This window comes from Canis aureus, chromosome 2 (assembly GCF_053574225.1).
Source record: "Canis aureus isolate CA01 chromosome 2, VMU_Caureus_v.1.0, whole genome shotgun sequence".
In the NCBI taxonomy this organism is placed as follows: domain Eukaryota; kingdom Metazoa; phylum Chordata; class Mammalia; order Carnivora; family Canidae; genus Canis; species Canis aureus.
In genome coordinates, this window is record NC_135612.1 from 28,168,235 (window position 1) to 28,194,372 (window position 26,138).

Consider the following 26,138-nt stretch of genomic DNA (forward strand, 5'->3'; position numbering starts at 1 on the left):
ACTTTCCCATTGGGAAAATAAAATTGTTAAATAATAAATCAGCTGGTACATATTAGCTGGAAACAATGCCTGGCAAAGAGCAAGCACTCAATAAATGTCAATAAGACTTTACACAAATTCAGATCTTATAAAGAGTATATCTAGCTTTCAAAAATGACAGCTTTTTATATATCCTACCTGCACCTGGTAAAATGAATTTTAAGCATATATTTAATAATTTTTATTGCCTTCTTGAAATTTACTGAACTTGTTTATGGGTGATTTAGATGACCCATGTCTCTTTTTTAGAAGATTCAGAGAAGTATAAATTGTTGCCTTTTTATTTTACTTGAGAAATATCCTCATAAGTTTAGTCATTTTTTTTAAAGATTTTTTTTTATTTATTCATGGGAGACACACAGAGAAAGAGAGAGAGAAAGAGAGAGAGAGACAGAGACAGAGACACAGGCAGAGGGAGAAGGCTCCATGCAGGGAGCCCGATGTGGGACTTGATCCCGGGTCTTCAGGATCAGGCCCCGGGCTGAAGGCGGCGCTAAACCACTGAGCCACCCGGGCTGCCCGGTTTAGTCATTTTTAAATAGATTTTATTTATTTATTTGAGAGAGAGAAAACAAGAGAGAGCACAAGCAGTGGAGAGGGAGAAGCAGGCTGCCCACTGAGTGGGGAGCCTGATGTGGGGCTTGATCCCAGGACCCTGGGATCATTACATGAGCCAAAGGCAGCCACTTAACCAACTCAGCCACCCAGGCACCTCAATCATTCATTTTTTATAAGATAGCAAAACTGGTATCTTGTGAGAAAAGTTAGTTAACATTTACAGTCTTTGCTAAGGTCCTCTCAAGCTCTTAGAGTGATTCCTGCTGTTAGACTGTGGTCATTCTGGGTACCGGAATTTCTTGTATCTTCAGATCTGCTCATGTAGCTCCTTTTCTTGGTCATCCCCCAATGCCTTTCTGTTCGTCCAATTACTCAGAAGCTTCTCTTGACTTAAACCTCAGATAAACCTACAGGAGAGTCCTTCATTAGACAAGAGTGAGTGTGTAGAACTAACTGCATAGGGCCAATGGTAAACTGTGATTCCTTCATCTCATATCAAATTATTTGCCACAGTCATGTTCTTGGTTTTAAAGCATCTTCATATAGAACTAGAAAACAAGCCTACCCTTGCCACCAAGTGACCTATTTGTTGCAAAACATAAGGGGACGTTATTTTCCCTCCCTTCCCCACAAGTCCCTGGGTAAGTGCCTCTTCCTCTGAATGCTTCTAAGAGAAAGGTTCCAGGTTCCTGCCCAGAGGTCATAGCCCAAGGTTACCTGAGGTAAACTGAGGCTGAGAAGAGAAGGATGTGCCACTCTGCAGTGTACAGTTTCTCCTGCAAGGCTCCTATCAGTCAAGATAATCCTAGTTCCAGAGGGCTGATAAGATAACAACTAAGTCTTCCTCTTTTGTTCCTTTCTTCCATTTTCCTAAAGTGAGCATCTCTCCTAGCTGAGAATCGTAAGCTATTTTGCAGGTATGCATCTCTTGAAACTATGGGTGCAAACTAGCTTCTTTTATGCCTAAATATGTATTTTTAAGGAAAAAAACTATAGTATAAACATTATGTTGTTGAGAGTTCTAAGTAGCACAGAACACTCCAACTTGGCAGACCTGTAAAATAGTTGGACGGGTCCCATTATTTGAAAACTATGTATGTTAATAACAGTGTATTCATCTCTGTATTTGAAAGGTACGGCATAATCCACGCTGGTGGGGTAGGGAAATACCTCAGTGACTGGATCCTGCATGGAGAGCCTCCATTTGACCTCATAGAATTGGATCCCAATCGCTATGGCAAATGGACAACTACTCAGTACACTGAGGCCAAAGCAAGAGAGTCCTATGGATTCAACAATATCGGTAAAGTGCGGGTTCACCGCTGTCTACAAAGTGGGTACAGAATCCACTTGCAGTGCCTCTGAGTTTGGATGCTTGTTATTCTGTGCGTCGTGGTAGGAGTACTTAGGGGTTCTCATAAGCATGATGGCTTTGGGGTGCCTGGTGGCTCAGATTGTTAAGCATCTGCCTTCTGCTCAGGGCGTGATCTCTAGGTCCTGGGATGGAGCCCCGTGTTGGGCTCCCAGCTCGGCGGGGAGTCTGCTTCTCCTTTTCCCTCTGCCTCTACCACTGCTTGTTCTCTCTCTGTTTATCAAATGAATTGAGTAAAAAATCTTTAAGCATTATGACTTTAAGACATGACAAAGAATCTATATGAATGTGTATATTTGATTTGTAGAGTGCGTCAGCGATTTTAAGTTCTAAACCTGCTTTTACTTTATCCTTGGACAGTAATATAAATGACCATTTGGCTTTTTTTACATAATTTTTAAAAAATATTTATTTATTTATTTTAGACAGAAGGAGAGAGAGACAAGTGGGGAGGGGCAGAGGGAGAGAGAACCCCAAGCAGACATGCACTAAGCCCAGAGCTGGACTTGGGGCTGAAACTCAGGACCCTGAGATCATGATCTGAGCTGATACTAGGAGTCCGTCGCTTGACTGACTGAGCTGCCCAAGCACTCTTTACATAATTTTTTAAATTGCAGTGTGGTTGACATATGATATTGTTACTTTCGGGTCTACAACATACTTGACATTTGTATACATTGTGAAATGGTCACGACAAAAGTGTAATTACTATCTTTTTTTTTAAGTTAAGACTTCATTTATTTTTTTAAAAAGATTTTATTTATTTATTCATGAGATAGAAAGAGAGAAAGAAGCAGAGACACAGGCAGAGGGAGAAGCAGGCTCCTCACAAGGAGCCCGATGTGGGACTCGATCCTGGGACTCTGGGATCACACCCTGAGCCAAAGGCAAATGCTCAACCGCTAAGCCACCCAGGAGACCCTGTAGTTACTATCTTTTACATAAATTTCATAAATAAATGCTGCTGGATGTTAAGAACTGAGTTTTCTATTTTCTGATTCCCTTCAAAGTTGTTTATAGTTTTGGTTATATGCTATTTAGGTACTAATTTTCCTCTTTCAGTTGGTTATCCTAAAGAAGAACGATTTGCGGGGAGACCAACTCAGCGAGTCAGTGGGCTTTATAAAACCCTGGAGTCTAAGTGTTCCATGGGGTTTCATGCAGGCTGGGAGCAGCCACACTGGTTCTACAAACCGGGTCAGGACACTCAGTACAGGTAAGCAAATGCCGTAACCTGCCTGTGGCTCTGAATGTAGAATGAAATTTTAGAGATAGAATGGAGGGACAAGAGAAATGCTACTCCCCCTCCCCAAGTCACTTCACCCCATTCCAAAGAGCATTGAGCCTTTCCTATAAAAATTATTTTCTGGCAGTGGAAGCATTAATCTTTCCCACGTGATATTGGCTCGCATCTAGGCCCCATGTGGCTTTCAGAGTCCTACAGCCAGCTCAGGTGAAGCCTCCACTTGGCATTTTTCCAGGAGCTCAGGGGACCCTTCCCCATCCCCTCTAAACCCCCACATGGCTTCAGTTGGCTCCTAAAGATGTGTCCTGGTTTGGGATGCTTGCTCAAATCACATCATATGGAAATAGTATGAAAACATGGATTTTTGGGCACCTGGGTGGTTCTGCGGTTGTGTGTCTGCCTTCGGCTCGGGGCGTGATCCCGTGGTCCTGGGATCGAGCCCCCTGTCAGGCTCCCCGCAGGGAGCCTGCTTCTCCCTCTGCCTGCCTCTGCCTCTCTCTGTGTCTCTCATGGATAAATAAAAAAATTTTTAAAAATATATGGATTTCCTGTTTATCAAGGAAGAGCTCATAGCAACATCTTTCAAATGTGTGTGCACTGAGTCATGCAAACTATACGTACTGTTGATAAATTAGGGGGAAAGATCGTTTACTTAGCATTTTACATTAAGCTAAAGCATAAACCATGTCACTAAAACAATTCTCCGAATTCCTCTAAAGTTGTTGTCATTGTTGTATTTGGATTATATGCCATTGTTGTCATTTGGGATTAATAGTGATTATGTATTTTTTCTCATAAGAATTCATAAACCAAGAGAAAACAAATAGCAAATCTAGAAATTGTGGGGCTCCTGGGTGGCTCAATTAGTTAAGTGCCTTCAGCTTGGCTCGTGATCCCAGGGTCCTGGGATCGAGCCCTACATCAGGCTCCCTGCTCAGCGGGGATTGTGCTTCTCCCTCTGCCTCTGCTCCTCCCCCAGCTCCAGCTCTCTCTTTTGATCTCTCCTTCTCTCTCAAAAATAAATGAAAATCTTTTTTAAAAATCTAGAAATTGTTACCTCTTTTTTTTTTTGGTCTTGTCATTTTGCTTATTTAAATAGGTTTTGATGTCTACTTTAAGACCAGATCCAAATGGTAGAAATGGTAGAAAGCATAGTAGAGGCTCAGTTGTTGATTAATGAATTTGGGCTCAGTAGACAGCCTACAATATCTGGGGGCAAAACACTGGTTCATTTTTTTCTAAATGACTCGGGTAGAAGCCAGATCACCTTTGGTCTTTGGATCTGACCTGTTTCTTTTATTTTAATAATTAACAGCCAAAAACTCATTAGCAGACAATATTCTGCTCTGCAGTTAAAATACCACATTAGAAGATGACTTTGTCAGGTAGAAAGGACCCTAAATGAGCCAGTAGACTTTTGTTCCAGCCCAAGCTCTGTCATTTACTTAGGCAAAAGCCTTGGAAATCACCTTGTGCCTTTTCTCTAAAACATGAAGATGTTGGACCAGGTCCTTGCTTATTCTAGGTGTGGACCAACAGCATAAGCATCACTTGGGATGCTGTTAGGATGCACAATATAGGGTCCCAACCCAGACCTGCTGTATTAGAATCTGCGTTTTAACAAGTGGAAGTGATTTGTAGTTGCATCAGTGTTTGAGAAGCACTGGACAAGATAGCTCTACCTCACTACATTCTCATTTAATTAGGTCCAAAAAAGATTTGGTATTTTTTAAATGCTCCCCAGGTGATTCTTTTTTTTTTTTTTTTAAGATTTTATTTATTTATTCATGAGAGAGGCAGAGAGAGAGAGAGAGAGAGAAAGGCAGAGACACAGGCAGAGGGAGAAGCAGGCTCCATGCAAGGAGCCCGACGCAGGACTCGATCCTGGATCCTGGGATCAGGCCCTGAGCCAAAGGCAGGCGTTCAACTGCTGAGCCACCTAGGCGTCCCACCCAAGCAATTCTAATATGCATCAAGGTTGAAAACCTCAGGACTGGTAGATTTCTATGCTTTCTTCCAGATTTGAGAGCCCATATGTCCTATCTTAATTTCTAGTTAATTAATACTACTTCATTCACTGTAAAATGGGTCAAAGGAATAGAAGAGTAACTTTAAAAAATCAGTTTCTAGGGCAGCCCCAGTGGCGCAGCGGCTTGGTGTCGTCTTCAGCCCAGGGCGTGATCCTGGGGACCCGTGATCGAGTCCCACGTCGGGCTCCCTGGATGGAGCCTGCTTCTCCCTCTGCCTGTGTCTCTGCCTCTCTCTCTATCTCTCTGTGTCTCTCATGAATGAATAAATAAAATCTTAAAAAAAAAAAAAAGAAACAACAACAACAAAAATCAGTTTCTACCATATGTGTATGATTCACACAACAGAACTTTAGGTTGGTACCCCCCCCATGGGATTTCCTGATTAATAGCATTTAATAAATATTCTGTAATTTTTTGAAAATGAATGACAGTTATTTTATGACAAATATTGTGTTTCAGGCCCAGTTTTCGCCGCACAAACTGGTTTGAGCCTGTAGGATCTGAGTATAAACAGGTTATGCAAAAAGTAGGGGTTATTGACCTGTCTCCCTTTGGCAAGTTTAACATCAAAGGCCAAGACTCTGTTAGATTGTTGGACCATCTCTTTGCAAATGTCATTCCAAAGGTAAATAACCTTATACGGGTACAAGGTTCAGGATTTTGGCCTGCTTAATTCTTTGTCCTCTTATTTTTTTTTCAATTAGCATAATTAGCATGTTACTTTAGTCCGCCTAATGATTCCTGTATGAATGCTGGAACTCCTCACCCGACCATGAATATTCTAACTAATTTTCTAATTTAAATTTTTGTTGAACAAATTATCATCCAAGGACCTTATGACTTTGCTAAATAGTGTCAATAGGGGACTGCAAAATTCACTGAAGTGTACTTTTTATGACGAATGGTTATAATGATCATTTAAACCAAGAACTTCAAAATTAATTTTGGGTTTAGGTTTAAAAATAGTTCACACAATTGATACAAATGATAAGATTCAGATTTTTTTCATTGTTGACAGTTGCATTTTTATTTCCATGTTGTGTTAAAAGAATATGTAAAATTTTTATTTCATCCTGAGGTAATTTTAAATTGTTTTGCATAGGTGGGTTTTACAAATATAAGTCACATGTTGACGCCGAAAGGTCGAGTGTATGCTGAGTTGACTGTTTCTCACCAAACTCCTGGGGAGTTCTTACTAATAACTGGTTCTGGATCAGAACTTCATGATCTTAGGTAAGTGCACACCTAATAAGAAAATTTTATATTGATTAGGTATTGACTCAATCTTACAGTGAAATTTTCTTTTACCAAGAGTTGAATTTACAACTTTAATTCTTAAACCTTTTCATTTCAAATAAACTTCATATCTTTTATAGGAAATTATTTGAAGTGGGGACCCTGTCCCCACTTCCTCAAAAGGTAGTCCATCCATAGGGTTTATTGGTTCTAATAATATTAATTCCCAATTATTAGATAACACCAATGTGTCAGAACTCTTTTTAGACATTATCTTAATTAATTCTAATAGATATATCTGCAAGGTCTATAAGTCCACTTTCATATGAGAAAACTGAAGATTGAGTTAGAGTAACTTGCTTAAGCCAGTCCTTTTGATTCTGATGCCCATGTTCAGTCCATTTGAGTAAGCTGCCTACCTGGGGTTATCATCTTCCTTTTTGATGCTTTGTGCTCTCTGGCCCACTGCAAGATTTAAATCGTTGACTTGCCAAGACAATCCTTCACGTGAATCTTTGGTCTATGATTTAGTCTACTATAAAATCTGTAGTCTTTAGCATTCCAAAAACATTTGGAATGTTATTGTTTAATAAATGTTGTACTCTGAAATTCTCACTATGGTTGTAAAATGATGCGAATTATATCCTCCGACCCAAGATGTATCTTAGTAGCTTAGCTTTGGTAAATCCAGATGATCATTTTATGTAGCTCCAGGGACTGCTCAGTAAATGATAAACAAACCCTAAAACTGGGTTCCAATAACTCATCAAGCCTTAGGAATTGAAACTAGTCTTTAGAGTTTTTATCATTTCCTTGTGATTGTCAAAGCAATTAAGTGTCTGGTGGCAGGCACATTATTAACCTGTAGCAGCACAAATGTGCCTTCCGTGTATAGGTATTAGAGAAAATTTGAGTTTAAATTAATTTTTGAAGATTGAATCATTAGTTTAAATGCAATAGGGCTGTCACTGTTGGAAAGAATTATGTGGCAGAGCCTATTTAAATTGAAGGATCCTTCTGTACTATGAAAAATTATCCCCAAATTTATAAGTGAGTGGTTTAAAGAGAATCACTTAACATCTCTGGGACTCAGTTTCCTCAACTTAAAAAATTAGGTTATTATATGAGATGACACTCTTGGGGCTTCCTGGTAATTCTAGACACAGAGCATGTCTTCCGAGAATTAATATGTTACCACCATGCATTATTCAAGCAAGATTTAACACAATGTTTATGACTCAAATGCAGATGGATTGAAGAAGAGGCAGTCAACGGTGGATATGATGTTGAAATTAAAAACATAACCGATGAGCTTGGAGTCCTTGGTATTGCAGGGCCCCATGCAAGGAAGGTTCTGCAGAAACTGACTGCTGAAGATCTTAGTGATGATGTTTTCAAGTTTCTTCAAACCAAGTCTCTAAAGGTTTCAGACATTCCTGTCACTGCTATTAGGATATCTTATACTGGTAAGAACTGGAAAACAATTTTCTAAAATTTAAGAGAAAGTCTCTAAAATTTAAAAGAAGCTAGCACAAATGAACATGTGCACATGCATATACGCCTGTGCACACACACACTCACAGGTGCGTGCACACATACACACATGTGTGCGCACACACATAGTCTTGTCAGGATAACTTTAGAGGAAGATTTCCTCCTGTCCAACTCTTACAATAATTCTGGCTCTTCCCTCCTAGTCTGGGAGGGTCATTTCCCAGATTTCCAACTGTTGTTTTAATCCCATAGCTGCTTACTAGTTGGAAGGGTGGATTAAAAAGTTGGAAGAGGCCAGCTGTAGAATAGTTGGAAGGCTTGACAGCCTATTCAGGCCAGCCTGACTCTACCTAGCAACATTCAAGATGGTCTCTCATGGAATCTCTCATAATAATCTCTTAAATGTATCAGGCCCTTCTCTTAAAGCATTACCACTAAGGCTCTTTTAGGGAAGTCTTCATATAGCACCTAACCTTGTGCATAGAAGGTATTTGAAATAGAGATGAATGAATGCTTCTCAGTCCGCCTTGGTGCCGTGAGCTCACTTCCAACTTCCCTCTAGCCCTCCTTGTTCTTTCATAGAAAGAGTCCTCGGTGCTCAGGCATCCCTTCAGTTACATGTGACTCAGGTTCTGGCAGTGTCCTGGAGAAACAGATCACCGTCAGCCCTCAACAAGGGAACGAGGAGAACGTACATAGAGTATGAAGGCTAAAGTTCCTCCCTGGGCTTCCGCTGTACACTTCCCTGTCCTTTCACCTGACCTTGGCAAAATGGTGACTAGAATAAAACATAAGCGGAATAAGTAATAAACCAACTATTTGAGTTGGGTTTCATTTCCTTTGGTCTTTGCCCACAGCTCTAATGGTGAATAAAAGTGGGGAAGAAGAGTATTAGAGATAAATGCTGTCCCACACTGAAGACCATTTGAATAATTGTCAGTTGCTTATATTTTTAAGCCTTGTGATTTGAGGGTAATGAGTGGGAATTGAGGTTTCTTTCTTTCTTCTTTTTTAAAATAAAGATTTGTTTATTCGAGAGAGAGCATGGCGGGGGCGGGGTGCTAAGGGAGAGGGAGAGAATCCACAAGCAGCCTCCCTGATGAGCACAGAGCCTGACCTGGGGCTCCGTTCCAGGACCCTGAGATCAAGACCTCAGCTGAAGCTAAGAGGCCGCTTAACTGACTAAGCCACCCAGGTCTCTAAAAACCCTGACCGTGATTAACTATGCCATGCTGATGACTCGCTTAGCATCATGAAGCTGAGGTCAAGAGTGCAGGTTAATTCCTGTATTAACATCTTTCTGCGTGGTGAGAGGAGGTATCCTAGATACCACCCTGTGGGAGACAGGATGGGGCACGACCCACCGCCCGTGGGATACAGCAGTGTCTTTGGAGTAGCAGGAGTTTGTTGCAACTTTTTTGTGAACTCATCTTTTAAAACTCGGCCGTGTCCCTGTTTTGTAAGTGGACTCTCTCCGTTTCTTTACGTGTCTTAGCTAATGCCCGTTAGGCCTCATCATCACTGGTTTGTTGCAGGTGAGCTGGGCTGGGAGCTGTACCATAGGCGAGAAGATTCTGCGGCCCTTTATGACATTGTCATGGACGCAGGCCAGGAGGAGGGAATCGACAACTTCGGGACGTACGCCTTGAACGCCCTAAGACTGGAGAAGGCTTTCAGAGCCTGGGGGTCAGAGGTTTGAAACGCCAGCGTCTTCACCCAAATTTTCTGTATTGTATCTGAGTTTTGCATAAGGGCTCGTTCTAAGCGCGTTAACACCGGCTCTGGCTGTCAGAGAAATTCCGTGTTGTGAGATGACTCTTTCGTTAGGGGAAGATGTTTCCCCCCTTCATTCATTTCCCAGTTGAAAGTCGGGGGAACTACGACCCCGTTCACCCTGCTGGGCTCCCCCGGGGGCGCAGGGCCCCGGCAGCATCTCCGCAGGGGGGCGGGGGGCCCCCAGTGTTGGCGGCTGCCCCTCAGGTTCTTCCCGCGTGTGCCGCCCAGCCCGCTTCCTTCTTGCACCTTTGGGGGAAATCACAACCGAGCGGGTGTGGCTGAGGCGGGGCGGGGCGGGGCGGCCTCCTGGAGCCGCTGGGCCGCCTGGGCTCTGGGGGGGCGGCAGGCCTGGAGGGGCGCTGAGCCCCCGGGGTGGCGGTGAGGGGGTGGGGGGGGCCGGCGGCGCCCGCAGGCCCGGGCCAGAGCTGGACAGCTGGCCCTGTCCCCCCCCACCCCGCCCAGCACCCCCCACCCAGCACCCCCAGCACCCCTCGCCCCCCGCAGCCCTCCCGAATCGCCCCCCCGCCCAGCACCCCCCGCCCAGCACTCCCAGCACCCCTCGCCCCCCGCAGCCCTCCCGCGTCCCCCCCCGCCAGCACCCCCCACCCAGCACCCCCAGCACCCCTCGCTCCCCGCAGCCCTCCCGCGTCCCCCCCGCCCAGCACCCCCCAGCACCCCTCGCCCCCCGCAGCCCTCCCGCGTCCCCCCCCGCCAGCACCCCCCACCCAGCACCCCCAGCACCCCTCACCCCCCGCAGCCCTCCCGAGTCCCCCCCGGCCAGCAACTCCCGGCCAGCACCCCCAGCACCCCTCACCCCCCGCAGCCCTCCCGCGTACCCCCCCGCCCAGCACCCCCCACCCAGTACCCCCAGCATCCCTCGCCTTCCGCAGCCCTCCCGCGTCCCCCCCGCCCAGCACCCCCAGCACCCCTCGCCCCCCACAGCCCTCCCGAGTCCCCCCCGCCCAGCACCCCCCGCCCAGTACCCCCAGCATCCCTCGCCCTCCGCAGCGCTCCCGCGTCCCCCCGCCGCCCAGCACCCCTACCCAGCACCCCAGCACCCCTCGCCCCCTCAGCCCTCCCGCGCCCCCCGCGCCCAGCACCCCCCGCCCAGCACCCCCAGCACCCCTCAACCCCCGCAGCGCTCCCGCGTCGCCCCCGCCCAGCACCCCCAGCACCCCAGCACCCCTCGCCCCCCGCATCCCCCCCGCCCCCCGCAGCGCTCCCGTGTCGCCCCCCGCCAGCACCCCCGCCCAGCACCCCAGCACCCCCAGCACCCCTCGCCTCCCGCAGCACCCCCGCCCCTCGCAGCCCTCCCGCGTTACCCGCCCCCCCCCGCCCCCGCCCAGCTCCCCCAGCACCCCCGCACCCCCAGCTTCCCCGCCTTCCCGGCGGCGCCTGCGCGCCCTCTAGCGGTCGCTAGCAGTCGGTGCTTTCATTTCTTTCCTGGAGAAGATTCTGAAATTTTGAGCAGATAAGAGTTTAGAGTTGCTCAAATTGATCAAATTTGACATCCTATGAAACAAGTTTATATTACTCATCTCGTTTATATGAGTGCTATGTTGTCTTTTTAAAAAGTTTGGCTACCTTTCATGGACTTGAGACTGTTCTCTTGGTACAAAAGGAAACAATGACAAAACAAACAAAACCCAGTGACTTGGGTCCCAAAGAGTGGCTTTAGCTTCCACTTAAAGTGTATTGTAATTACTCGACCACATATGACAAGGCTGAGAGTCAGTCTCGTTCCTGAACTCTACTGAAGCCACTTTGCTACCACCTGCTTTCTCTTCCACCTGTCCTGATTCCTGGCTAATTGTAAAATAAGTAAATTACCTAATAACTTTTCAAAACCTAGCTATGTAAAACGATTAAATAAAAGCATATTAAAGTCATTTCGGAGAGGAACAGCATGTTGTGGTGTCTTTCAGATATTTTTTGTCAGTAAAAGAGCCACAGGAACAAACTGAATTTTAGGATCTAATATGCTACTCAAATGATAGATAATATTTGCTGACAGGCTACATTTCAATTTTAGATTAAAAAATTACTTTAAAGACCAGTCTATAACTTTCCTTTCAGAATCTATGTTCAAAATCCAAAAGTGTTTCTCTTCCCTAAAAAAGATAACATAGGAAGGTGATGTTACTGAAATGATTTTCACTCATCTAAGATTTAAAATGGATATTTTCAGGGGGCTCCTGGCTGGCTCAGTCAGTAGAACATGTGACTCTGGATCTAGTGGTTGTGAGTTCAAGCCCCACACTGGGTGTAGAGGTGATTGGAAAACAAAATCTTAAAAAAAAAATGTGTGCTTCCCTTTTAGATGAACTGCGATACAAACCCCTTGGAAGCTGGGCTGGATTATTTTATAAAGCTAAATAAGGTATGTTTACATTCCAAAGTGTACTTGCAGTGAATCTTAAAATTAGGGGCTATTTGAAAATTTCAAGCATGGACAGAGCCATCCTTGAAAATTTAACCAAGTGTGATTATAGGACAAATGAACATAAATACTAATCATTGCTCAGGTGCTTTGTATTAAGCTTTTGTCAAAATTGGGTATCGGTTCAAAATATTGCAGTGTGCTTATAGATGTAAGATCGCAGAATCCAGCAACTTGAGGCTAAATGTAAATTTTGAGATAAAAATTACTAAGGATAAGATGTCAGTAGACCTTGTAAATCCTGGTGATCTGTGGAGCCACACAGTACTTAATCAAACATGCAGCATTAATCGACTCTCCCTGCGTGCTCACAGCGTAGACAATCTCCCCTCAGCAGATCTATCCATCTGCTTATGAAGCCCTATTGTATGTAAGTGCAGCGTTTCAAATGTGTTCCGCGTAAAATGGTTATTTGTTGAGAAGCCAGTACAAATATGATAACTGATAGTAGCATTCCAGAAGGAATCCCTATATCAGCAGTTCTCAGAGTGTGGGCCTCACACAGATAAAGTCAGCATCGCCTGGGAGCTTGATAGAAATGCAGATTCTCAGAATCCCATCCCAGACCTGCTAAGTCAGAATCTCTGGTGCTCAGGCCAAGAAACCTTTGTTATAAGAAGCTGCAGGGGATTCTGATGCACCGAAAGTTTGAGAAGCACCATCCTAAATAATTATGGTGGAAAACCATATTTATCACAGCCCGGATCACCTATACACATCCTACAGCTATAAATGAAGTGATGTCATTGTTATGGACTGGATGATTGTATCTCTCCAAAATTCCTGTGTTGAAGCCCTAACCCCCATGTGATGCTCTTTGGAGGTGGGGCCTCTGGGAGGTAATCAGGTGTAGGTGAGCTCATGAGGGTGGGATCTCCATGATGATGGAATTGGTGTTCTTACGAGAACAGGAAGACACCAGGGCTCACTTTCTTTCTGGTTGTGAGGACGTGGCAAGAAGGCAGCTGTCTGCAAGGCAGAAAGAGGACACTCACAGGTCAGCTGAGTTGCCAGCACCTTGATCTATGGCTTCCCAGGCTCCAGAACTGTGAAAAATAATTTCCTGTTGTTAAAGCCACCAAGTTTGTGAGATTTTGTTATAGCAGCCCAAGCTGACTCAGACACCCACCTACTAGTGTCTTAGTTACTGGAAAAGAACTTAATAGTGATGCAGTTAGTGGTAATATTGAAGGATAGGACAACAGCTGCTGCTGTGTAGGCTACTTGTTAGAATTCCAGAAATAAACTGCCCTGTTTAGGTGCTAATAAGCTAAAGGCCGTTTTCCCATTCTATGGAAATATGTGAACGCATGCATATGAATCAGGCTAAGGAAACTTTTTTTAATGCCCCTGCCTCAAGTTCCCAAATTCTAAGCTAAGATATTAACATAAACATGTATATTTATAGTATTAGATTTTAGGAAAAAGAAGCTCCTTAAGGGTTTTAAAGGGAATATCTTTCTGTATGTTTTCCCTATGACTTTTATTTTTATGGTGTACCATCTGCCTCCAGACCAGAGAAAGCAGGTGCTTGGAATTTGGGCAGACCCTTGCAGCAGATTGCTCCTTCTGATAACAGAAGTCTTGGTTTAGCTGTTTAAAATAAAGATTAAAAATGGCCTGACTCTTGAAAGCACTAAAGTTCTGTGGTTGGTCACCAATAGGTAAATAGATAACTGACTCTCTTGCTTCACAGTGTTTGGGTATTATTGTTTGGGGAGAAGGCATAGATAAATGAGCTCTTTGTGTTGAAATTGGGTTTTTGAAACTCTCTTTATGATCATAAGCAGGTGTGGATTGTGTATTTATTAGTTCCTTTAAATTATTTCAATAACCAAAGCCCAGCTCAGAACTAAGTCGTTTAACAGAGAGATTAACAGGAGATTTTGATTTGTGGTAGGCTTTTTATTGATTTCTGAATTGTTGGTTCTCATTTTGGTGTCATGGAGTTAATTTCTAATGCTTTCTTTGGGTGAGGGTCCATGTAGCAGGAGCTGGGCCTGAGCTAGTTAGTGGATATCCTAGTGATGCTACCCTATTTCCAGGACCGGTGACTAGTTTAAATCAACTTTGTCCAGATCCTGTATGTGGTTTCACAACAACCTCATCTCTGTTTTTTAGCGGTCTATAGTATGAAACAGGTTTCTGAAAACCTGATTAACATTACAAGCTAAACTGTGTAACTTCATAATTCACATTCTGTGCCTAAAAACAAAAATGGTACCAATCTGGCCTCATATTACATTTTAAAGAATAGATCATGCCACTTCAAATTGCTTTGGAAAGTTGATGGTCTATGAAAACTGAAGCAGCTAAGACAGAGGAATGTTTACATTCCATAAATATAGCAATAAAAACAAAATTTAAGAAAAAAAATCCTGGTGTTTTACAATTGTTTAAAGACCTTTTCTTTCTTTCCCTTTGAAGCAAACATGTAAAATTCCCTGCTTGGCTCTTAAACATTTACACAGCAATTGTATAAGCCATAACATGAAGGGAAATATTTTAGGACGCAGGTTGTGTGGGAGCAGGGAGGGCCCCGGGGATGGCTCAGTACCCCCCCGAGGGTGAGGAAACCAGCAGAGAGTGGTGAAGGGGCTCTGACCTCACTGGGGGGCTTTCTCACCCACCAGTTCCCCCAACAAGCTCCTTTCCCTTCACGGGCTAATGAGCCCTGAATAATTGCCCGGGAAGGTTTTTCTGGCAACAGGACCCCAAGATATGCATGGACAACATTTTATTCATTGATGCTTCCCACAGACATGGTTTTTGTTGTAACTGATTTTGTACTGGATGGTAGGATCAGAAGAGCTGCTTTAGCCATACTAAGAAGGAAAATGAGCGGCTGAGGAGATGGGCCATCAGGCCTCTTAGGAGAGAACTGTGTTCTCGCCAAAAACCCATAGGAAAGTAAGGAAAAGAAAAGTGGAGTATTGAGAGATCATCGATGGCAAAGGAAGAGCAGTGCATGGTAGTTGCCTCGCTGACTTCCTAGAGTTGTTTGAGCCTCTGGCGTTGGCTTCTGTGGAAGACAGAGCTGTGCACAGGGTCATTCTCCTTCTGGGCAACAGTAAGTACAATTTATCAAACACCTGGCTAGGCCACAGGTCTCCCAGTTAAAGACATAACTCCTGATGGTCTCTGATCTCATGAGGCTTGAAACAAAACTGTAGGAAACCTCAATATTCTGAAAATACCAGTCGGCTCCGGGAGGGTCTTGAGCAGTACACAACAGTGCCATCTCGTGGAGAATGAGCATGGAGCCTGGAAAGGAACCGTTAACCAGAGCGCTGATACAGGCAAAAATAATTAAATACAGACTTTAAAATCTCAACTAAAATTCCTTTATCTGAAACAACTTATATCACTGTTATTAATGGTATTATAAATTACAAAAAAAGTTACTTTTGGGGAAAAATTAACGGTTGTGTGTGTGTGTTTAGGTAGAAACAAAGTGCACTAACGACAAGCAAAAGGAAAATCAGCTGCCTTAGGGTGGAATCATAAGTAGTAGTGGAGTTTTCCTCTTGGAAATACTGAATCTTTGTCCATTTGGAGAGAACCAAGATTCAGAGACTGAAGTACAAATGTAACCATATTTAAGCAGATAAGGAGAATTTTTTAAGGATACTCCCAATTTCTTTCTTTCCCTCTCTTACTGTATCATGGGCTTCTAGCCAGTAGAAGCAGAATAAAGTGATAATAACCACAAGGTAGAAGACAATGTTTCTTTTTGAGAAATTATTTAAAGCATAACTGGTAAGCAAAACAGGCAAAGAATCATCAGGCTTACTAGATTCTAAGTATTCGATACACGTTAGCATTATTAAAACATCAAAGTGGAAATAAATCATTGTTCACAGACAAGTTAGGAAGGGATTTTCAAGATGTATAAGTACCTACCTCTGGGGAAATTTTAAGTATTATGGTAATAGGGATTGAGGCATAAAATTGTCAATGACTCTCAGTCTTGGCTGTACATTAGAATCATCTGGATCATATGTTTGAAAATATGTTTAAAAAATCTGAGGTTCATGCTGCAACATGGAGCAGTTTAAATCATATGTTTAAAAAATCATATGTTCAAAAAATCTGAGGTTCATGCTGCAACGTGGAGCAGTTTAAAAAGAATCTCTGGAGGTAGGGATTCAGGCAACAGTGGTGTTGTGTTGTGTTTTTGATTCCCCAGATGATTCCAAAAAAAGTTGAGAGTGATTGTATTAGACCAATGCTCTTCAACTGAGTGTATTTAACTGTCATGGAGAACTTTTTAAAAATTATCATACCCCCCCACCCCCAGTGGTTCTCAGGTGTAGTTCATAGAGTAGCAGCATCCATGTTACCTAGGGATTGGTTAGAAATGCAAGTTCTTGAGTACCATCCCCAAATCAGAAACTGGCGATGGGGCCTAATAACAATAACCTGTTTTAACAAGCCCTCCAGGTGGTTCTGGTGCTCACTCCAGTTTTAGAACAGTGATCTACCCCGAACCAATTGGGTTAACTCTGGGGGTAGGGTCTGGGTTTCTTGGTTTTATTATACAATGAAGATCAAGAACTACTCACTCTTAGTTCTTTCAGCCTTCTGTCTGCTGTGGTCTTGTCAGTAAACAGGAGAATGGAAAGACAAGTGGATGGGTCAGAGGAAGGTGTTATAGAGTCAGTAGTGAATCAATTGGAAGTAAACCTGTGACCTACTGTGGCTAGGGTAGAGTTAATATACTCTGCCTCAGATGTGCACTCTTTTTTTATTTTTATTAATGGGCAGTAAATGAATTTTTTTAAAAAGTTGCCAAATTCTAGCTGTGTGGCCTTGGGAAAGCCATTTAATTTAATTTTACTCCTGAGGCTGCTGGTCTATAAAACAAGGGCTCCCATATAGGTCTAAAATCCTATGAAGTACCACCCAGCAGAGTAGTTAAGGAAAGACCGTGGTACTGTTATCCATATGAGCCACATAACTGTGCATTTTAATTAAGCCATCCTTATTCTGTTACCCATTTCCATTGCTAAATGATAAAGGAAAAACAAAAGGAAATAGAAAAAGAGGAAGTAAAATCTAGGCTGAGAGAGAATTGATCATTCCTGAAACATTTGTCAGAGTATATTAAGCCAACAGCCATTGTATTGGTGTCCTTATACACATCCAACTTCTGATAGAAACAACACTCTGGGGCAGCCCGGGTGGCTCAGCGGTTTAGCGCCGCCTTCGGCCCAGGGCCTGATCCTGGAGACCTTAGATTGAGTCCCACCTCGGGCTCCCTGCATGGAGCCTGCTTCTCCCTCTGCCTGTGTCTCTGCCTCTCTCTCTCTCTGTATCTCTCATGAATAAATAAATAAAATCTTAAAAAGAAAAAAGGAAACAACAGTCTGTTTCTACCCTAAAAACTTAAATATGCTATTTAGCTGCCTGCTTTAAACTTTGCAAGTCTATGGAAACCATCATCTAAGAACAGAAGTAATTCTTTAGATTGCTTTTAATATATTTTAATTATTTATTTTGACAGCTTAACTAAACGTTGCAGTAAATGGACATAGTGAAAGTGCACCGTTTGCTGCGGTTTAATGCAGATAGACACTTGTGAAACCCTGACCACCAAGAGGATGGTGAACCCATCCCTCATGCCCAGAAGTTGGTTCAAGTCTCATCTATGGTATTATATGTATCAATAATTCATTCCTTTTAATACTAAGTAGGATCCCATTGTGTGTATATAGCACAATTTGTTTATGTACTCAATGAACTTTGGGGTTGTTTCTAGCTTCGACTTTTCTCTTGGGTAAGTATCCAGGAGTGGAGTGGCAGAGGTATGTCAACTTTTTAAGGAACTATTTCACAGAGTGGTGTACCATTTTATATTTTATCTTACCACCAGCAGTCCATGAGATTTTGAGTTCCTCCACCACATCCTTACCAAACACTGCTCATTTTAGTCTTTTTAACTTTAGTTACTCGATAAATGTCCCTTGGTTTTGATTTCCTTAATGGTGCCTGGCCACCATTCCTGTTTCTTCATTTGTCGAGTGGTCAACTCTCTTACTCATTTTTTTTAAAGATTTTATTTATTTATTCATGAGATACAGAGAGAGATACAGACAGACAGACAGACACAGGCAGAGGGAGAAGCAGGCTCCATGCAGGGAGCCAGACGTGGGACTTGATCCTGGGTCTCCAGGATCAGGCCCTGGGCAGAAGGCAGTGCCAAACTACTGAGCCACCCAGGCTGCCCTCTCTTACTCATTTTTAATAGAGTTGTTTTTGTTTTTGAAAGTTCTAATGTATCCTAGATGCAAGTCCTTTATTAGATATATACTTTGCAAATATTTTTTCCCAGTCTGTCTTTTCATCTAATAATGTCTTTCCAAGAGCAGAAGTTTTAATTTTTCAATTTTTAAAGTTATAAACTTGTTCTTATGGATTATGTTTTTGGTGTTGCATTAAGAAATCTTTGCCTAATCCAGTCTTAAAGATTTTTTTGCTGTTTTCTCCTAGAGTTCTTAGCAACTTTTTACATATAGGTCTATTTATTTTCAGTTAATTTTTGTATCTAGAACTAGATAGGAATTGAAGTCATTTTTTAGAATATAGACATGCAGTCTCCAATACCATTGCTGAAAAGACTGCACATTCTGAACTACATCGCCTATGTAACTTTGTCAAAAATAAGTTGTCCATATGCATTGAGGTCTATTTCTGGACTCTTATTGGACTCTATTGAATTTTATACCATATTGTATTGATTACTGTAGTTTGAATCAGGTTGTGGTAGCTTTGCAAATATATTCTTCTTTTTAGGTTGTTTTAGTTATCTGAGGTCCTTTGATCATGAATTTTAGAATCAGCTTGTTAATTTATGCAAAAAAAAAAAACCTGCTGGAATTTAGACTGGAATTGCATCTATACGTCAATTAAGGTCTTCCAACTGAGGAACAAGATATAGCTCTCCACTTACTTTGGTGGTTTTTAATTTTTTTTTTAAAGATTTTATTTATTCATGAGAGAGACAGAGAGGCAGAGACCTAAGCAGAGGGAGAAGCAGGGAGGCCAATGTGGGACTCGAGCCTAAGACTCCAGAATCACACCCTGAGCTGAAGGCAGATGCTCAACCACTGAGCCACCCAGGTGTCCTGGTGGTTTTTAATTTCAAGAAGATTTTGTAGTTTGCAGATTTTGCATATCTTTCTATAGGCTTATCCTTAAGTATTTCATATTAATAACTTTTTACATAGTATTTTTAATTTTCAATTTGCTACTAGTGTAAAGAAAACAGTTGGCTTTTTATTTATTTATTTTTAACGGTTGGCTTTTGTATATTGATCTTATACTTTGAAACTTCACTAAACTCAGTAGTAGTTCTAGTACTTTTTTGTATTTTTTTGTAGATTGCACTAAATTTTCTACATGGACAGTCATACTGTGCACAAAAAGTTATTCTTTGTCTTTCCTAATTTAGATGCCTTTTTTTTCTTGCATTTAGTACCTCCACTGGTTGAACATTGAACAATTAAATAGAATTGTTACTTGTTCCTGATCTTAGGTGGAAAGATTTGAGTCTTTTATTATTAAGTATGATGTTAACTGTAGTTTGTTCATAGATGTTCTTTATCAGATTGAGGCATCCCTTTCTATTCCTAGTGCTAAGTTTTTTAATTAATTAATTAATTTATTTATTTATTTATTTATTTGAGAGAGAGAGCGCACGTGCGCGCACACTTGACCAGGAGGGAGGGGCAGAGGGAGAGGGAGAGGCCACGGAGCAGAAGCCCTGATTGGGGCCTCAATCTTAGGGCCCTGGGATCATGACCTAAGCTGAAGGCAGACTCTTAATCGACTGAGCCACCCAGATGCCCCCAAATGAGGCTTCAGGGGGTACCTGGGTGGCTTAGTTGATTGAGCATCTGACTCTTGGTTTCTGCCTAGGCCAGGATCTCGTAAGTCATGGGATCTAGTCCCACATCACACTCCATGCTCAACGTGAAGTTGTCTTGGGATTGTTTTTAATTGGGATATTAATTGAAGTTGTCTTGTTTTGTTTTTAATTGGGATATTAGATTTTGGCAAACGCTTTTCCTACATCTGCAGAGACGATCGTATGGTTTTTATTTTTTTACTTTGTCAAATGATAAATTACATTTAATACTCAAATGTTAACCCAACTTTCATTTTAAGGGCAGAATCCACTTAGTAATGATGTGCTATCTTTTTCTATATTGTTGGACTTTATTTGATAATTTTTTAAGTAGGTGCCACACCTAGCACAGAGCCCAACATGGGGTTTGACGCCTGTTCCTGAGATCAAGACCTGAGCTGAGATCAAGAGTCAGACACTTGCCTGACTGAGCCACCCAGGCATGCACCATATTTGATAAATTTTAGAAGAAATTTTGCAGCTACATCATCCTTTTGGATGTGTCACAGCTTGCAATTATTTTTTTTGTTTTCTTCTGAAAGGAATGGAAGCTTCTGGAGTACAAGTTTGGCAGTGTACATTAGATGTTTACTTTTTTATCCCTAACACCCAGCTCAGGCTGGCATGAACAGATGCCCAGCAAATACTTTGCTGTTGAACATAGTATCAAGAGCTGATGTTGAGAGTACTGAGACTTCACCATGAAGGGTCTGGTCTGCCAGGCTAGGGAGTCTGGAGTGTGTCCTCGGGGCACTGGGGAGCCACTGAAGAATTTTGAGAAAGGAGTGACACTCAGATGATTGAAAACAAATTGAAAGGAAATTAGCCTGCTGACTGGGAGAGCACTTTCCCAATTACTGAAGAAATCCAGTGGAGCGATGAGGGCTTCAACTGAGGCAGTGGCCAAATAGGATGGAGAATAAAGGGGTGTGAGTGATAGGAAGAAGGTAGGATGGAGACCACATGAGGGAGTGTCTGTGAAGGGAATGACGAGGAGGATCCAGGATCCTGATAATGAACAGGGAAACACAAAGGGTGTAATTGGCAGATTGGAAGGAGTTGTGGGGTTGAGGGGCTGTGGGGCAGACAAGTGACAGCTGAGTACATGGGTTTGAGGACCTCTGCTCCGAAAGCATGGATTTAGGTTAGGTCATTCGTATGTGGTAGTAATTAAAGCCAGGGGTGTGTTGGGAACCCCACTCCTCGAGCACCCTGTACTTAGATCTACTGTGGTCCTTGGCACATTCCATAATACTGGCTGCCTCAGCTATAGCCTGTGAGCTCTTTGAGGACAGGTGGAGAATTCTTAGGGCTAGCACTGTGTCTGATAACTAGTAGGATCTCAGTAAGTATTTGTTGAAGAATGTGAGTTATGGCTCTGCCACTTGTTCTAGAAGTAAACAAGGTGCTTAACTATCAACACTTCAGTTTTCTCATCTGTAAAAAGAAAATACCCATCTCATAAGTTTTTTAGGTGAGATAGAGAACATCTGGTACCTCAGTACAAGTTAGTCTCTTCCATCTTACTGAAATGAATCTAAAAGTACCTAGGGAAAAACAGCTATAGAAAAAAAACCCTTTGAGATTTTTGAAGACCCCAGAAAGATAGATCCTGGGTCCCTGCTGAACTGCTGAAGCCTTCTTTTCTTTTCTTTCTTTCTTTCTTTCTTTCTTTCTTTCTTTCTTTCTTTCTTTCTTTCTTTTCTTGATTTGAGAGACAGCATGAGTGGTTGGGGCAGAGGGTGAGGAAGAGGGAATCCCAAGACAACTTCACGTTGAGCATGGAGTGTGATGTGGGACTAGATCCCATGACTTACGAGATCCTGGCCTAGGCAGAAACCAAGAGTCAGATGCTCAATCAACTAAGCCACCCAGGTACCCCCTGAAGCCTCATTTCTTTATGATTTTCCTGTTTCCTTTTATAATTATTGACTTTGCATTTAGGCTTGAGTTGCTATACTTAAGACACCAAATGGGCATTTGTTCCTCACTCTAGTCTAGAGGTGAAAACTATTATGAAAAGTATATTGTAATTGTTGGTAATGCAGTTAAACATTGAGTACATCTAAAGCCACAGGTCTGTTCCAGTCCATGGCTTTCCATTAGATTTTAGACTCAAAAACTGAAAAGTAAATATTCTCTTTAAAACTGAATCTAAAACAAAAAAACAAAACAAAACAAAAAAACCCAGAATCTAGTAAAAATCATAACATACATGTAATGGAGGCTATTTTAGTTTTGAAAAATCTGGTTTGGTTTGAATACTAACCTAATTCTTGGCCTGACTTTGAAATAGTATTTTAAATATTTTCTCCAGGTTTCTGTTTATCCCCGGGATTCTTCTAGTTAAGAGGATCACTTTTCTAGTTATATTAAAGACTTCTTTGAGAAATAATACTTAACTGATGAGTAATTTTGGTTAGAAAATGCTAGATGAATTGTTTCTTTGACATTGCTGAGAGCAGAGATTGAAAACCTGGTAGGTGAGAGTATTGGTTTCCAGCCAATAATAAGAGTTGAGTTGCTACACTAATCATTTAATATTTTACTAATAAAAAGATATTGAAGTTGTAGTCATTATAAACATATGTGGAATGTTCTAAAGCTCTGCATAGTGGAAAAGGAATGGAGAATTGAGAAGCCTGGGCTCAAGGTTTGGTGCTAAACTCACTTCATCACTCCAGGCAAGGCCCTGAAGTTTCCTGCCTGCTGAAAAGCTGTGATCCTAATGATGTGAAGATGAAATGAATGATGGTCTACTCTGTCTTGATGGGGTGGTGGGTCACTTGATTCACCCCCTAGATAAGTGAACCCCTGTACGACTTTATCAGTTTGAGTGTAAGATGAGCACAGACGTACCTGGTATTCATCAACTGACCAAAGAAAGTTAAGATTTACATAGACTGTAGGTTAGTATTGGCCACATGCTTACAGAGGCATTCCTATCCCTGTTTTTAAATGATGATCCCTGAGCCCCATTTAAAATAAATGTTTTGGGGTACTGGGTGGCTCAGCCGGTTAAGGGTCCAACTCTTGATTTCAGCTCAGGTCATGATGGCAGGGTTGTGAGATGGAGCCCTGAATGGGCTCTGTGCTCAGCGGGAGTCTGCTTGAGACTCTGTCTCCCCTCTTCCTCTGCCCTCCACTCCTGTGTGTGCTCTAAAATAAACCTTATCTAAAAATGAAAAATAAGAAACATTTGAGTAAAGTATTGGGGGACAAGTGGTAGAAGTCTGTCACCTGGATTTCCATCTCCACTCTGCCAATAGTGACAGGTGACTAGCTGGTTTCCCAACTCTCTCCACACCTGTCAGCACAGAAGCATGATTCTCCCACTGGGGCTTACCTCTTTTCTAAGGGGAGCTCTCTTGGGACCCAGGATGTTACAATGATTGTCTTGTTTATGCCTTTGGATACTTTTGATATTTAGGTTAAAAGGATTTTGGATAATTAAATGAAACTGATGACTTCCTTGAATTTTCTGTTGGGTTTTGACTCCAAATAAATGATATAGAAAATGTTCCGAACTAGGTTTTTATAAAGTCCCACCTGGCCTATGAAAACCCATTACTCTGTGCATATCAGAACCTTCTTAACACTACTCCAGTTAAATTCAGCTCCGGTTAAATTAGCTTTGACCTAAGAGTCACAACCAAAAATAGACTGTTTATTTCATTTCTATGTGCTTTGAGGGAATATGAGTTTCTTTTTTCCACCCCAGATATGTTTATTTACTTAGTGGGGGGAGAGGGGGTAGAAGAAGAATCCTAAGCGGACCCTCCTCCAAGGTGTAGGCCTTGATCCCACGACCCTGAGATCGCGGCCTGAGCCAAAACCAAGAACTGAAGGCTCAACTGAGTGAGGCACTCGGGTGCACCATGAGTGCTTCTAACAGAGCTAATAAGATGAGTAATTATATTTCACTTAAAATCTTAATTTATCATCTTTGTGGATGTTGTATTTAGAATATATTACAGATGGCTATTTTAGTGGCTCTTACTGCTTTTTAAAATTAATAAGCCAAGACTATTTTTCAGCTATAGTCTCAGTGCCCCAGAAATGTTTGTTTCTCAAATATATTAAAAGCTATTTTTGCAGTTAATTTAGCTGTGACTCATTAAATGTATTTGCTCTCAGGTCATCCTGATAGCACCAGTTTTAATCACAGCACTTAACTTTAGACATATTTTCAGCTGTCTCATTTGTAATTAAAAGCTATGTAATAGATTAAAATCTACAATCTTGGAAGAAAAGCCAAGTAAAGGAGAGTGAAATGGCCTTGCCCCACTTGAAATCTTTCCATGTCAGGCACAAGGTTAGCTTAAGAAGGGAGAGCGGTCTCCAGGGGCAGGTGTTAGCTTTTATCGTTTTAAGTAGGTGTTCCTTACTTTTAATTAGGTTTTTGTTGTTGTTGGAGTGTTTTCATTCAGGCCTGAGGGCAGTAATGCTGACTGGATCACTTCCTAATTCTGGGACATGCAGATAGAGATGTCAGATTTCATTAACAGTAACCTTCAGAGTGTTTTTGAATCCTCCTTCATAGTACAAACATTCTGTGTCATGAACATTATTCATGGTTCAAAACAGGTTCAGAGTAGCCAGAAATAATTTAAAAGAAACATTCTTGAGAGTATTTATATAAACTGTGCCTTCCAATGATAGACTCTAGGTATAGTCACTTGAAAAAAATGTATGGATAAAATCTAAAGGTGGTGACTTGGTGTCTATGTAACTAAGGTTCTGGAGAGACCCTTAACTTGGTTGGGTCTTTCTCTTCCATAAACTCGGCAGAGAATTACTTATCTCCTAGCAATGTCATGAAGATTAAAGGAGGTCATGAATGTTTATCCCTCCACAGAGTGGCTGGCACATAGCAAGTGTCTAATAAGTTGTAAATAGTACTTTATATTTATTTTCCCTGAGTTTATTAATTTTTCTCTCCTGAAGAAATTTTCTGAGGTCCCTCCTCCACTTTTCCTATTTCTTATGCATAGCTGATATCTTATGTTCCTGCTTAGACTTGGGTTAAATTGTAATTTTTGGCAGAAGTGGAGTTAGGTCCCCCTTCTAGCACATGTTATTCCTCTCACCCCACAGCACATGCCCAGGTAGCTCTTGCCTAGGATCCCAAAGGGATTTCTTTTCTTTTTTCTTTTCTTTTCTTTTTCTTTTCTTTTCTCTTCTCTTCTCTTCTCTTTTCTTTCTCTTCTCTTTTCTTTCTTTCTTTCTTTCTTTCTTTCTTTCTTTCTTTCTTTCTTTCTTTCTTTCTTTCTCTTTCTTTTCTTAAAACAGGGTGGAAAAACTTAGATTTAGCCAGCTGGACTCAGGTTAGATGATCCCAATATTGTTCACAATATCCAAAGCATTAAAGTCGGGAGCTTGTCAAACATATGCCTTCTTCTCTCCATCGGGCCTGATGGGGGTGTTGACTTCACTCACATCAGAGTCATGGAGCTCCTTCATAGCTTACTCTGGTGCTTGTTGTCCTTGACATCCAGAGTGAGCACAAGAGTGTTGCTTTCTATTTTCTTCACAGCTGACTCATGGTCAGGGGGAACTTGATGATGGCATCGTGGTCAAGCTTGTTTCTTCTGGAGGGATCCATTTCTTTTCTCCTCCTCCTCCTCCTCCTCGTCCTCCTCCTCGTCCTCGTCCTCCTCCTCCTCTTCCTCCTTCTTCTTCTTCTTTTAAGATGTATTTATTTATTAGAGAAAGAGAGAGTACAAGTGTGCACATTGTGGGGAGGGGCAGAGGGAGGGCGAGAGAATCCCAAACCAACTTTGAGAGGAGCATGGAGCCTGATATGGGGCTTGATTTCATGAGCCTGATATGATGACTTGAGCTGAAATCAAGAGTAGGATGCTCAACCAACTGTGCCACCCAGGCTCCCCATGAAGGGACCCATTTCTGAAAGCTTTGGTCGTGACCAGCTTTTGGCACAGGTGGAGCAGACACTGGCCTTAAGTGATTCAGGACTTGGCATGTTGTGATGTGGAGGGAAGGAGTCAAATCTCCTAGAAGCCATAAGAACATAGTCT

The 26,138-nt window shown here is 42.2% G+C and overlaps 1 protein-coding gene across 5 annotated transcripts in view; it reads left to right on the forward strand.

Annotated features, from left to right (window-relative positions):
- DMGDH (dimethylglycine dehydrogenase) overlaps positions 1-26,138 on the forward strand; it is a 68,028-nt gene that overhangs the window by 26,725 nt on the left and 15,165 nt on the right. For 4 of the 5 annotated variants that reach the window (XM_077867087.1, XM_077867067.1, XM_077867057.1 and 1 more), the window contains 7 exons: positions 1,731-1,900; positions 3,032-3,185; positions 5,705-5,870; positions 6,348-6,478; positions 7,730-7,947; positions 9,511-9,668; positions 12,072-12,131. In XM_077867087.1, the coding sequence (XP_077723213.1) occupies positions 1,731-1,900; positions 3,032-3,185; positions 5,705-5,870; positions 6,348-6,478; positions 7,730-7,947; positions 9,511-9,668; positions 12,072-12,131 (1,057 nt within the window). The remainder of the gene's footprint in view (positions 1-1,730; positions 1,901-3,031; positions 3,186-5,704; positions 5,871-6,347; positions 6,479-7,729; positions 7,948-9,510; positions 9,669-12,071; positions 12,132-26,138) is intronic. The other variant, XM_077867097.1, reaches the window with a different exon arrangement.